The sequence below is a fragment of the Trachemys scripta genome, chromosome 2 (genome assembly GCF_013100865.1).
Source record: "Trachemys scripta elegans isolate TJP31775 chromosome 2, CAS_Tse_1.0, whole genome shotgun sequence".
Classification (NCBI taxonomy): domain Eukaryota; kingdom Metazoa; phylum Chordata; order Testudines; family Emydidae; genus Trachemys; species Trachemys scripta.
In genome coordinates, this window is record NC_048299.1 from 143,713,851 (window position 1) to 143,727,494 (window position 13,644).

General features: G+C 48.9%; 1 protein-coding gene across 1 annotated transcript in view; it reads left to right on the forward strand.

Moving 5' to 3' along the window:
- Window positions 1-8,933: 8,933 nt before the first annotated feature.
- The window catches only part of TET3 (tet methylcytosine dioxygenase 3), a 158,090-nt gene continuing 153,379 nt past the window's right edge, over window positions 8,934-13,644 (forward strand). Inside the window, exons 1-2 of the mRNA XM_034761729.1 lie at window positions 8,934-9,018; window positions 10,555-11,374. Of these exons, the coding sequence (XP_034617620.1) occupies window positions 11,060-11,374 (315 nt within the window). The 5' untranslated portion in view covers window positions 8,934-9,018; window positions 10,555-11,059. The remainder of the gene's footprint in view (window positions 9,019-10,554; window positions 11,375-13,644) is intronic.

Sequence of the window (13,644 nt, forward strand, 5' to 3'; positions counted from 1 at the left end):
AAGTAGTGGGGCCTGTAAACAGAACTTGTATGGGAGTCCAGTTGCAGCTGGTGTCTGGTCAAACAGTGCTCAGAACCTGTTATGCTGGCTATGCTGAGCCAGGCTCTCTATGCTGGTTGATTCCAGTGGAGTTATACCAGAGTAACTTGAGTTATGGAGGAGCTATTAGCTAGGTCTGATTCCTGCTAGCTACTCTCTCAGCCTGATTGTCCACTCCATTACAGTGACTTAACTGGGTTGTCGGAAGCCAAACTCCATTAGTCTCCTTTTGAAAATCCCATGACCGTGTGAGTTGCCCCAGTGCATACATAGTCTCTCTTTCTTGCCATGTTATGTTTTCACTGGGTTGTTTATTCCAAGTCCCTCAAAGCAATGGGATAGAGTTTTTTGCTGCTATGCTACTGGTGTGTGAATCCAGCCCTGGTCAGTAGCGACTTTTGCCCCATGAGTACTACTTGGTGTCTGATGTGAGGTGACTTTCTCTTTAATGATCACTTGTCAGACATTATTTACACTCTGATGGAAAAAAGCTGGCAACTGCAAAGACATAGAAGTTAAGGTAATTTGATTTTCTGCATCATAAATCTCCACAAGCTGTGTAAAATTCTCATGGTTGGGCATTTTTATAAAACAAAAGGTCTGATTCTCCTCTCCCTTACCCCAGTGTAAATCCATTTTGAAGCAGGTACACCAGTGTAAGAGGAGAAGCAGACCCAATGATTTTACAGTACTGGTACTCCTGGGTTTCTCACTAAGGGCTCTCTTCTATTCTGGAGTGGCAACTACTCTCACCAGTGCAACTAACTCCATGGTGTCACTTTGGATTTACACTGGAAGAGAGCAGAACTTTGCTACTTCTGTAACAATTCTCAAATGAGGTGGTCTCCTTTTGAGACATAGGTTACACACATGTCCAGATTCTGTCTCCATTTATTCTGGTCCAGGTCCACTGTCTTCCCTTGGGTAAATGAAGACAGAATTTGGCCCATAGCAATAAGCTGTCTCCTCCCCCTTTTTTTTTTCCTACTTAGTCTATTCTAAGTACTAGTGGATCCAGTTTTACAGGGAGTTATCATTGTGCATCTGTCTGCATTTGTTTAAACAAACAACATCATGCTGTTCTTCAGAGTGGAAGGCTAGGGTTTGCAAGACCACTGGCCCAGCAATTATGTGGAACTCTACTTCCACCCCCACCTAATACGCCTAACCCAATTATCAAGTGCTGTGGTTAGGTGAAGGACAGAATCCCCAAATGACCCTATCTTGATCAGCTTATAGTAGTAAGACACCGTATACCCTTTTTTCAAGTCTCTACAGCAGATGCATTGTTTGTTCTCATTTGTACATAGCAACGCAGGAATGCATTGTGCTTTACATAGTGACTAAAGTTATAGGGCTGTATTCTCCTTTCACGCTGGTTTTATATGTCTCCAACTTGATTGATTTCAACAGAGTTACTGCTGATTTACGCTGGTGCCAGCAAGATCAGAATCAAGGCCACGGGCCCTGTGCCTAAAAGGTTTGCAATCTAAATTGATCATGACAAGCTGCTGGAGAGGAGGGATATTTCAGTTCACCAGAGAGGTTGGAGAGAAGGAAGATGGAGAATAGGGTTATGGGGTTGTTAATTTTCTGCCTTCGGAGTGCTCAGGAATCTCTTCATCACCCCAGCTTTACAAACCTATCCCCAGATACATTCAGAGGCAAATGCCTCCTTCTCCTGCTGTGTGAATTTACACAAACACATCAGCTAGAGAACTATGTGGAATATCCAGACTATGAACACACGAAAATACCAGACGGGACAGGGAGGGCTGGGTTTGGGCCCTTATCAGTGCCGGAGTGGACTCTTGCTAGACATAGCAGAGAGATAAAGGACAAGGTATCTGCGGTTTGGTTTATTAAAGGAGTCCAGATTTTTTTTAAAGCTGATTCCATTTGGCTTATTTAAAAATAAATAAGTGAATGAATTTGGTGTTGCTGAAAGGTGCAGTCTTGAGAGCCCAGCTAGAAAACTGGCCTAATTCTCATTGACACGAAGGCCTTTTTATCCTGCTCTAGCCATGTGAAATGGTCAGATAGCTACCTTCCACTTTAAAGCCCCTGTACGGGGCCAGGATGGTATAAAGGGACCTACTGTAATTGGGAATTCAGGACTAAAATAATCTGTTGATCCAAGAACATCACTGCAAGCTCACGTACCCCACACTGCCCCCACCACTTGGCATGTTTACACTGCTATTGCTAATCCTGTTTTACCCTAGGGTTAAACATGGGCTGGGGGGACAAACGTGGGCCCTGTTTACAGTACGATTGGCAAATCAGGTTTAGATACTATGTGTTAAAACAGGACTAGCAAATGTAATGCAAACCAAGCCACTGGCCAAGATTTTCAAGGAGGGACTGGTAATTTTGGGTGCCCAACTGCAACCACCATAAAGAGGCCTGGATGTTGAGCACTTTCTGAAAATCAGGCACCTTGGAGGCATTTCAAGCTGGGCATCCAAAATCATTAGTCACTTTTTAAAATCTCAGCCACTGTCTGTAACCTCTGTCCTGGAGGGCCCATAATTCAGTGGAACCTCAGTGGCCCATTCATTCATTAGTGGTTGTTGGGACTGCCCGCTAAAGGTGCCACTTGTGAGTGGGTTTTGTAATGCTGATGTTTATGGTAGTCCATGGTCCTAATTCCTTGAGGTGCCTCGAACATTCCAGCCCTGGTGCCAAAGTGGACCTGCCACTTTGCAAAGAAATAGACAAGTGCCTGCCCCAAGGAACTTACAGTTTCCTCTCTCGATTCTGTCAGCCAGCTGTGATCTAGCAAGTTCTTGGAGTTAAAGCTGCAAATGACTAGGGATCAAACTAAACTGGTTTGTGTCCTTACACATCTCCCGATGTGCCAGCAGCATCCAGGTGTTCCCTAGAACGGCAAGCATGGATACAATCTTTTAAATGACTGATCTTGGTTCCAGCATCATGTGTGCATTTCACTCAAGCAGATGCTCAGATGAATATGGATGTGAGAAATTATTAGCATAGACCAACCCTGGGCTTAGAATTTTTTTAAAAAAATGTTTGGTCCCTGATGGCTGAAGCAAGGAGAGAAATGCATAGAGATTTAACCAGACAGTACAGGAAATATGGTATTTCATCTCTCTCTCCTGCATCTCTCACCTGAAAGCACTTCTTTGCCTTACCTTATACTTCTCAGTGCGTCTCCCCCGCTGCTGTTATTTCACATTGTAACCTTATTGTTTTAACTCTGCAGTGTTTGGGGATAGTTTGCATGGAAGAGGCTGAGAGCTATTAGATCACAGAACAGTCTTCTCAGACAAGTGTGAGAACTTCATTGCTTGAGTCATTTTAAACGACTCTGGACAAAGTACTTTGTCCAATGTAGGAACAAATCCTGTATTTGATCCTATGTGGGATGGATTATAGGGCACATCAGTTCTCTCCAGTCACTCATAGCTATAATTCTAGGGTCAACCCTGCTCCTGCTGAAGTCAATGGAGGCTCTGACCTCTATTTCAATGAGTGTAGGGCCTGGTACTCTTTGAGGGAAATAAGAAGACCAATGTATATAGAGAATTAGGCACTTCAGTGGGACTGTGTGCAGACTCAGGGGTCAGAGGAATTTGAAGAATCATGACCTTAAGTGGAAAGCATACACTTCAGTGAACTAATTTGCAGTCATGGAACACAGGCTACTGCATTGCAGCATAAAGGACTGGAAACTTTGAACGTGTGGTGACAGGTTAAGAGGAATGGAATTAGGCTCTCATTGGGAACATATTCAAATGCACTTTGAATAGTGATCAGAACGTTCAAAACCTGGTGTTGTGGAAATGAAAGACTCCTCATTCTTCCTAGAGCACATGAAACCAATACATGTTGATGTAAAAACCAGAGGGTTTGCCAGCACGGAACCCTGGAAAGGCATGTTACAATCATTGGAGCAACTTGCCTTTTGCAATAAAAACCTTTAATTTAAGAGGCCCCGCTGAACACTACTGCAAAAATCAGCTATATGTAATTCACAGCAAACAAGCAATGAGCCTCATCTGAGTCCAGAAATCAGACCAGTCAGCTGATAGATTTCCCAATCATTGGTACTGACTTGACACACCTTATTGTAAAGAGATGGAAAATTTCCCCCTAGCTTACTAAAGGCCTGGGCCCTAATTCAGGAACGTTTTTTGGAGCATGGGCTGAACTCTAAGCATGTGCTCACCTTCTATTAAAGACAATGAGATGTAAGCACATGCCAGAGGCCGGATCCATTGAAATCAGTGGACATTAGGAGCCTGAATATCTTTAAGGACCTGGGCCTAAATGCTTTGCTGAATGGGAAAGGAATTACTCATGCACTTAAAGTCAGGCATGTGCTTAAAGGCTTTGCTCAATCAGGGCTCTAAACCTTGTAACAATCTTGCATTAGACCCTGTGGGAAGAATTAATGAGTCAATAGAATTTTCAACAATAATATTTATATAGTGATTTACAAACATTAACTAATTAATCTTTATGATCTCTTATTAGGTAGGTATTAGCACCTGGTGAAACAGAGGTACAGAGAGATTTAAGGTAGGAAGTAGGGAATTGAGTTTGTGTTCTGTGTTACTTCTTTATATTGGCTAAAGCTGGCCTGAATGGTTGTGTGTGTTTAACTGTAGACATGTCAGGATTGTTAGTCTGGATTTTCCTCGTTCTCCTGGAGTACTGTTGTTGGTCTTAAGGATGGGGTGAACATCATCACCCCTTGATTGACTTGAGAGGCAGCCTGGTCCAGTAGCTAAAGCACCGGGCTAGAAGTCAAGAGAGCTGTGTTCTGTTCCCAGCTCTACTACAGACCTTCTGGGTGGCCTGGGCAAGCCATTTCCCCACTCTGTGCCTATTCACCCCCAGCCCCACTCTGTGTTTGCCTTGTCTAGTTAGAATATAAACTCTTAGGCCCAGATCCTCAAGGTATTAAGTACCTAACTCCCCTTTATTGATTTCAAGGGGAATTAGGCACATAAATAGCTTTCAGGATCTGGGCCTGAATCTCATAGCAAATCTCTTACTCTGTACAGCACCTAGCACAATGCAACTTCATTGTCAGGTGGCCCCCTAAGCATGAATGAAATACAAGTAATAAGAGTGGTGAGTCTTTATTACAAGATCTATTTTCTCCCAAGATTTCTCAGGCCTTAAAGCAAAGACTAAACAAAGGTTTTAAATGCTCTGAATATTAAATCACTTCCAGTCTTCATTAATCAGATTTCCAGTTCTCCAGTCATCCATACAGACTTCCAGGAACAACAGAATAGAGAAAAGCTAATTTTTTTTAAATATAGAAAACAAACAGCCACAGAAAAATAAACTTTAAAGAACAATAATAATAATACTACTCTCCATCCTTTGAAGCCTTCTTCACACATCACTTCTGCCCTTGGCTGGTTAAGAGCCTTGCTCAAGATCGTATAACAAGTCAGGGCCAGAGCAGGATAAAGCACAGCTGCTCCTGACTGCTAGTCCTGTACTTAATCCTGCTGCCTCTTCCATCTTGAACGTCTCCCATTCTATTAGTTCACTCCCCATAATCTGCATTCAAGTTGCTCTGAAATGTAAAGGCCTCTTTGATTGTTGTGTCTTCCCTGGTTGTCTTGCTCTAGTGCCAAATTAATCAATTAGCAAAGTCCCCCCATCTGTTAGCTGGACGGGCTCGGTGCATATGTTGCCCACATGCCAGAGAAGGCACAAACCGCGGACACTTGTGGCTTTGTAGCTAGCAGCTTTCGCGGCTGTGAGAAAAGGGAGCTTGCCTGCAGCCAAGCCAGCAGGAGCTCTGCTGCACTTGTCTTTGCTGGCACTGGTGCGTTGCATTGAGTTTGGAAAAGCTGGTAGAAAATGCAGGGGAAAGTGGCGCTGCTTCTGCACTTAGACTCAGAGAAATGTTGGGCTGGAAGGGACCGCGGAGGTGATCGAGCCCAGCGGTGAGGCAGGATCAAGTCAACCTAGACCAGGGGTCGGCAACTTTTCAGAAGTGGTGTGCCGAGTCTTCATTTATTCACTCTAATTTAAGGTTTCGCGTGCCAGTAATACATTTGAACATTTTTAGAAGTCTCTTTCTACAAGTCTATAATATATAACTAAACTATTGTTGTATGTAAAGTAAATAAGGTTTTAAAAATGTTTAAGAAGCTTCATTTAAAATTAAATTAAAAGGCCGAGCCCCCTGGACCAGTGGCCAGGACCTGGGCAGTGTGAGTGCCATTGAAAATCAGCTTGTGTGCTGCCTTTGGCATGCGTGCCACAGGTTGTCTACCCCTGACAGGTGTTTGTCTAGCCTGTTCTTACAAACCTCCAGTGATAGGGATTCTACAACCTTCCTTGGAAGCCTGTTCCAGAATTTAACTACCCTACCCTTAGAGTTAGAAAGTTTTCTCCTGATATCTAACCTAAATCTCCCTTGCTGCAGGTTAAACCCATTACTTCTTGTCTGACCTTACACTGAAGAAACATTGGGTAGGATGAATGTAAGACTATCCTTTTATGGTTAGTACTGCAGAAGCCCTCTAGAGGCACCAGTCAAGGATCTGGGCCCCATTGTGTTAGGCGCTGGATGTACCCCTAACAAAAAAGCCCCAACCAGCTTACAGCCAAGAGGGATGAGAGGTGTATACAACAGATAGACGGGGGTAGCACAAGGTAACAGTGAGACGATCGTGTCATGTAGCAAGCAACAGCTGCAGCATGCAAATTACCTGAACGTTGTTCAGTCTTTTACTTATTAAAGGCGCCCATCCCTGGCATTAGACAAACACAAATTCAAAGAGGACCGAGCTTGTTAACAAAGCCTCTGTCCCCCATCAACAACTAATCACGGTGCCTAGATGCTACAAATCTCTAATTGCTTAAATATAAATCCTTAAATTATCATGATTGTTACTTGCATTAGGGTAGTACCTGGAGGCTCTGGTGCTGATTGAAGGCCTGGTGTGCTAAGCGCTGTACAAAGACATAGTGAGAAACTGTCCCTGCCCTGGAAAGCTGAGCTCATCCTGCTTTCTCTATGGCACAGTCTATCTCAAACTGGGGAAACTGATACCTAGACTGAAAACAAAGAAGGGTTATCTTGTTAAGGGCCCCTTCAAAATAAAAGCCAGGCTCACAATAACAAATCAAGTGTGTGCATTGTCCAGGCCCTGAGAGTGGCTCTACAATAGCAAAACCAGAGCATGTATGACCAAGTCATCCCCCGAGTACCCTATAATAACAAACTGGTGTGTGCATAAACCCAGCCCCCAAGAGTGACCCTACAATAACAATCTCCCTCATCTGTGGTTTGGCTGACAGACTGGGGTGGTGCCAGACTCAGCCAGCAGGGGGAGCCAGAGGGAAGAGGCCAGCACCGCTGCCAAGGACTGCCCAGGCAGGGAGTGAGGGGGAGAAAGGCCTAGAGCACATGGGGGTTTGGGGCATAGGGGAATGTAGAGGGCACAGAGGACACCTGTCAGGGCCCCTCCAAACTGGGAGGAGGGGTTCTGCTGGGAAGGATGCAGGTACCCCCTACTGATGACATGGGGACGGAAGATTGGGGAGGGGGAACACATAGTGCTAGGGGGGGTACAGGAGGTGGGGGGGGCACAGAGTGCTGGGGGTGGGCATGGGGAATGTGTGAGGCACAGAACTCTGGGGGACACAGTGCTGGGGGGGCTATGTATAGGGGGCCCAGAGCAGTGGGGGCACTACTGAGGGGAGGAATGTGGGCATAGAGTGCAGGGGAGATGGGGCATGGGAGAATGTGAGGTGACAATGTTGGGGGACATGGAAGCATTGGGGGACAAGTGTGGGGGTTCCTATGGGGTACCCAGAGTGCTGTGGGGTTTGGTAGGAGCTCAGGGGCTGCAGAGTATGGGGTGGAGGGCTGGAAGAGAACTGGGTAGGTGGGACCGAGAATACAGAGTCATGCGCTCACCCCCACGCTGGCACAGTCCCGGTTCTGGGGTATAAACGAAGGACATGGTGCTACTGGGAGGGGAGAGTGGGGAAACTGAGCTCAGGTGTACAGCCAGCTTCTTGTGCCTCCTCCCTCAACTTCTGGGGCACAGTTACCGCCAACCACTCTCCTGTGGCCACACCTATGATAACAGCCCCGTGTGCCCTAGACGAGCCCCATCTCCTGGAGTGACCCTACAATAACAAAGCAGTGTTGTGTAGCTCAGCCCCAGGAGGGATGCTACAATAATATCCTAAGGAGCAACCCTACAATAACAAACTAGAGAGGGCCCAGCCCACTGAAGCAACCCTATAACAACAAACCAGTGAATTCATGGCCCAGCCCCTTGGAGTGACCCTACAATAACAAACCAGTGAACACATAGCCCAGCCCCTTGGAGTGACCCTCCAATAACAAACCAGGGAATGCATGGTCCAGCCCCCTGGGAGCATCCTACAACAACCAAGGCGTGTGCCTGCTCCCCAGCTCTCAGGAGCACTCCACAATAACCCCCCAACTTGTAGGGATCCCAGCAGCTCTTAGCACAAAGGAGTGTGCGTGTGTGATATGATTGCCACCTTGCCCCCTACCCTTTCCCAAGTCCCTTGCTGCGCCCTGGGAAGCACCCAGCAGTGTATTGCCCTGGGAGCAGCCCAGCCATATTTCACAGCTGATGGATAATCACTCCTACCCCCACCCCCAGCTGCTCCCCCTGGCGTGTGCAGCTGGGGCGAGGGCACGTTCCGGGCCAGCATGTGGAAACCCTCCAAAGCCCCCGGTAGTGGGGGAGCCGCCTGCCAGCCAGCCACGGGAGGTGTGGGCAGCCTCAGGGCAGGGTCCTGCGGGGGTCCCCCCCCCAGCCGGCCGGGGAAGCAGCCACAGCTCTCCCCGCAGGGGAGCGGCAGCCCCCCCTCCCCTCTCCGGGGGGACAGAGGCAGAGCCTGGCTGGGCGGATCGTGCGCATGGTAAAGCCCCGGAGCCATGTGTCTCCAGCCAAGCGCCTCCGGGGGCTGGGCGCCCCGTTAGCCGGGCAGGTGAGTGCGGTTGGGCGGTAGCCCCCGGGGGTGCAGCCCCGCGGGAATGGGGGGACCCCTGGAGGGGGGACCCCAGGGAGGAAGTCTTGGGGCGCAGTAGCCCCCCAACTTCCCGTAGCACCCCCGGGGGCAGGCTGCGGTAGCCGCACTCCAGGCGGGGCCGGGGGGGGGGGGTCGGGTTCACCCGATGCCCCCGGGAAGGGGGAGGTTACCCGGGATCCCGCTAGCTCGCTGGTCCCGGGAAGAGGAACTGCTGGTCCCGCTGGGGGGAGGGTCCCCTGGCTCCGCTCCAGGACCAGGGGGGTTCCGGGAATTTGTGCTCCTAGCGGGGGGGTCTGGCCGTACCCTCTCCGCTCCCCTCCCCCCGCATTGTGGGGGCGCTACTCGGAGAGGAAGCAAAGTGGTTCCCCACGCCCTTCCTCTCCGCTCCCCGCAGCTGCCTGGAAACTTTCCCCATTGTCCGTCCCCTACACGGGGGCTGGGGGTGAGCTCGCTCTCTGGGGCTGGGTGTGTGTGGGGGGGTTCCCCAGCTCTGCGAGGCGCCGGAGCCCGCTGGGCTCATGGTGTTTGGAAAGAGGCCCCCTCCTGTAGCAGAGGGGGAAGGAGCTGGCTGCAGGGCTGGTGTTGCAGGAATCTCCAGAACAAAGAAGCAGAAGCAGCAGCAAGCAACGTGCTGCAGCAGCTGCCTTTGCAATTTGCATCCACACTTCTGCTTGTTCGTTTCCCCTCCCCCCTTCCCCCCCACTTCTCCTCCCTTCCCCCCACTTCTCCCGCATGCACTTCTCTCTCTCTTCTTTATCTCCGTGCCGCTTCACACGTTTGCAGGGTTATTTGCTGCACCTCTTGTTGCTGGTAATGGCTCTTTGTGTATTGGGGGCTGGAGGGCAGTGGGGTGATATGTGTTTAAAAAAACAACAACCCCACCTTCCAAAGCGGGGTAGATAAACAGATCTGTGGCTAATAAACTCTCTCTCACACACACACACACGGCTGCAGGCAAACAAAGATCCGAAGTTAGCAGCGAAGCTGTTAAGAGGGAAAGCAGTTTGCAAAAGAGACTGAAAGTGAAGGGGTTATTAAACTTCTGCTCTCGCTCGTAACAGCAGCTTGTATCTGTCATGGTTGGGGTTTAAGGAGTCCCGATTTGCCAAGTAAAAATCGACAGCGCAAAAGTTGGGGAGTGGATCTTCTCCACGAGTGGTGGGAATTTAAAGGGGTTCTTGTTTAAGCTATCAGTATCTTAGAACAGTGTTTTAAATGTACCTTTTCCTGGAGGAAGTTTTTTTTTTATTTTGGGATTTGTAATACTTGCTTTAATTGCAACTTCAATGTTTAAGTGCTTGTTTTTGGAAATGACTTAGTGTTGGGGAACGGCACACAGTCATTTTAATTTTGAGTTCTTAGCCTTACCATGTAAGTTACCTTGTTTTGGCACTTGATCTGGTGGTGTGAGTGGGAGTGAAAATGATTTAGAGCTACAAAATTACTACGGTTACAGTCTGTCGTGTTTTTTTTTTTTTTTGCTTCCTCCACCAGAAGACACCTTCTTGGCTCCTATCTCTTCGAGATCCCCCAGTCTTAGCTAGAGAGAGAAGCTTTACTATTATTTTGTCCTGGAGACTTCAGCAACCTAGGAGATTACAACTAAACTCTGCAAGTTTCCAGTCACCACTCCCCTGCCCACCCCCCTGCCTACCCTCCCCCCAAAAAGTGTGGTGGCATCCAGGATGATCCCCTCGCAGAGGGTCTCTAAGAAAACAGAACTTAGAGTGTGGGAAGGAAGCACCCCAAGAAGAGAGAAATCACTCGGGTGTAAAACCAGATGAACTGCAAAGAGGGTGGAACGGAGCTGGAAGGTTTGGCAGAGCGAAGAGACTGAACTAGTGGAGTGATCGCATTTTTTTATCTATAGATTTGTATTCCCCATTTTTAGTAAGGGGGAGACGCCCCCCACCTTTACCAGTTCTTTGGCATCCTTCAGTCTTTAGGTCCAGCAAAAAAAAAAAAAAAGTGCTCCCCTGCCTTGATCCAACAAGGAGCCATGAAGAAATTCCAGTCATTGCTGCAGCTTAGGAATGAATCGGCAGGTGCCTACAGCTTCCCTGAAGGCGGCGAGATGTTGAGTGCCTGCGAAGGCGGCTTTCTGATCCTGGAGAAGAGTGACGTCTGTCTTGGTGTGGACGCCACCGGCCAGGCGCCAAAGAAACGGAAGCGCTGTGGGCTCTGCGTCCCCTGCTTGAGGAAGGGGAATTGCGGTGCCTGCACCCACTGCGTGAACCGAAGGACCAGCCACCAGATCTGCAAAATGAGGAAGTGCGAGGCGCTGAAGAAGAAAAAATCGGTGCTCCTCAGAGAGGTGAGTGCCCGATTGGGCTGTTGAATGAGCTTGCGTGGCTGGTAACGGTGCGTGAAGTCCGTGCTTTCCACTCCCACTCCACGGGGAGCTCTGAAAGCTTAGAAATACTACACTTCCTGCATCTTCCTGGTTTGCATAAGTGTGGGGATAACTGGTGGAACTCCCCGGTGCAGGATAATATGGAGGCAGATAGCAAAGATGCAACTCAGGAAACCTATTAAAATAGGGCCCAACAGTTATGGGTGAGTTCTGACCTCTGACCTCCTGGGTATGTTTTCCCTACGGCTCTGGCACCTGGTGTTGTCCTCAGTGCTCATGCAGCCCTGGTGACAATGACTACAGAGGGGGGAATTTGGCTTATTGACTGTAGTGGGGTCACAGGGATTTCAGTGAAAGTGGAATTTGGTCCTTGTGTGTGAAAAGTGCGAGTAATCGTGGTATGTGGGGGGAGAAGTGCAGGTGGGTTGACTAGCTGTGGGGTGAAATTGAGCTCCCCAATCTGGGGTTTAAGGCTCCTTCCACATCACTTTGGGGATGCTTTGGGCTCCTATAAATGCAGATCCTGTTGGCTCCTACTTTGGCCTCATCTTCTCCCCCCCAATCCCAAGCAGTCCCCTCGGCCTTAGCCTATGTGAAGACATCCTAGAGGGCAATTCCATGGCATACTGAGGGTGTGAAGGCACTGGCCCCTGCTTCCATCTCACCCCTCCTGTGCAACCCCTGTGCAGGGCATCAGTGGTGTGGAGGGCCTTATGCTGACTCCTCTGTCCCTGGGTGAATTTCTTCCTTGTGTGAACAGTGCCACCTGCAGGGAGGCTAGCTTGGATACAAATGAGAGAGGTACTATCAATCCTTATGCTTCAGGGCTCTAGCTGATCCCTGAGAAGGGTCAGGAAGAAATTCTCTTCTTCCTTCAATGGCAGAGCATTGCATTATTTGGTGCCATTATGGATCATCTAGGATTCACAGGACTTGTGAGACTGAATCAGACCCAAGGTCTGTCTAGTTCAGTAACCTGTCTGACAGTGGCTGGCGCCAGAAGCATCAGGGAAGTTGCAGGAAACCTAATTCCTAGTACTTGGAAATTCGATTAAGACCAGGAGCCTCTGGCACTGGGGACAGGATACTGGATGAGATGGACCATTGGGATATTGGGGGGGTGGGGTGGAGTTCTCAGGGTAGTTGCATGAAAAATGGGATCTTTATTTCTTTAAAAGCTGACCCCGCTTCCTGTTGCTACCTGGGAAACCACAGCTGTGGCCGCCAGCTCCTCTTTGATTGCTGTGGAATTGATTGGGGTGTCATGTGCAGAGCTTATGATCTCAGGGGGGCCAGCTATAGCGAAGGCAAATGCACCTTTAAACAAAGATCCTGTGTCCAAGCCCTGGCTGGGTAAGAAACAACGCAGAAATGATCAGTCTGTGCCGATGCTCACAAAGGGAGTTTGCTCTTCTAGGAAGAGGTTGGATGGGAAGATAAGTTGGACGGATTTGGTGGTGGCCCTCCTGTCTCTCAGTGTGCACATTATCTCGCGCTGCTCTTAAGCCAAACTGGCTTGCGACAGCAAAGAAAATATTTGTCCAGCTCGGAGAGCTGCGGGGGGAGCGGGGCATGGAAGTGGCATGAGTCAATTGTTGTGCATCGCGGCTGGAGCTGGCTAAGAGAAGAGTCTTCTTCTGAGCACCGTATTGTAGTGATGTACACAGCTAGGGGAAGTTGTTTGAATCTGCGGAGCAAGGTTTTCTTAGGAGAAGCGTGCCCCTGTGTACCCTACTTTTATTATTTATTTAAATCGTGGTCCGGATTGGCACGCCTGTTGTGCTAGGGGCTGCACAGACCCATAGGCAGACATGGTTCAGGCCCCAAAGAAAGTCAAGATGCAACAGGTGAGTCTCACAAAGGGGCGGAGGAGCGAGTGGGACGGGAAAAGGAACGGAGAGGCTAGAAGTGTGCAACTTGATGCTTGCAACTCACAAGAATTCCCGGTCAAATTAGCGTCCCCTCCTGTTCCTGGGGAAAAGTTACCCTGGCCTGCCTGCCTATTCTTTTAATAAGGTGTCAAGTACCAGCCACCTCTCTCTTTGCATGGGGTTCTCAAACTTTGTCACAGTGTGGACCATCTCTTCATGTTGAACATGGCTCGAGGATCCCTCCCCTCCTGTTTGCCGGTTCCCAGGCCCCACCTCCCTTCCCGCTTGTGATCGCGAAACATCCCGGTCCGCAGCAGTTGCTTACGTGGGAAAGTGTCAGTAGGGTGGTAGCATTCATCA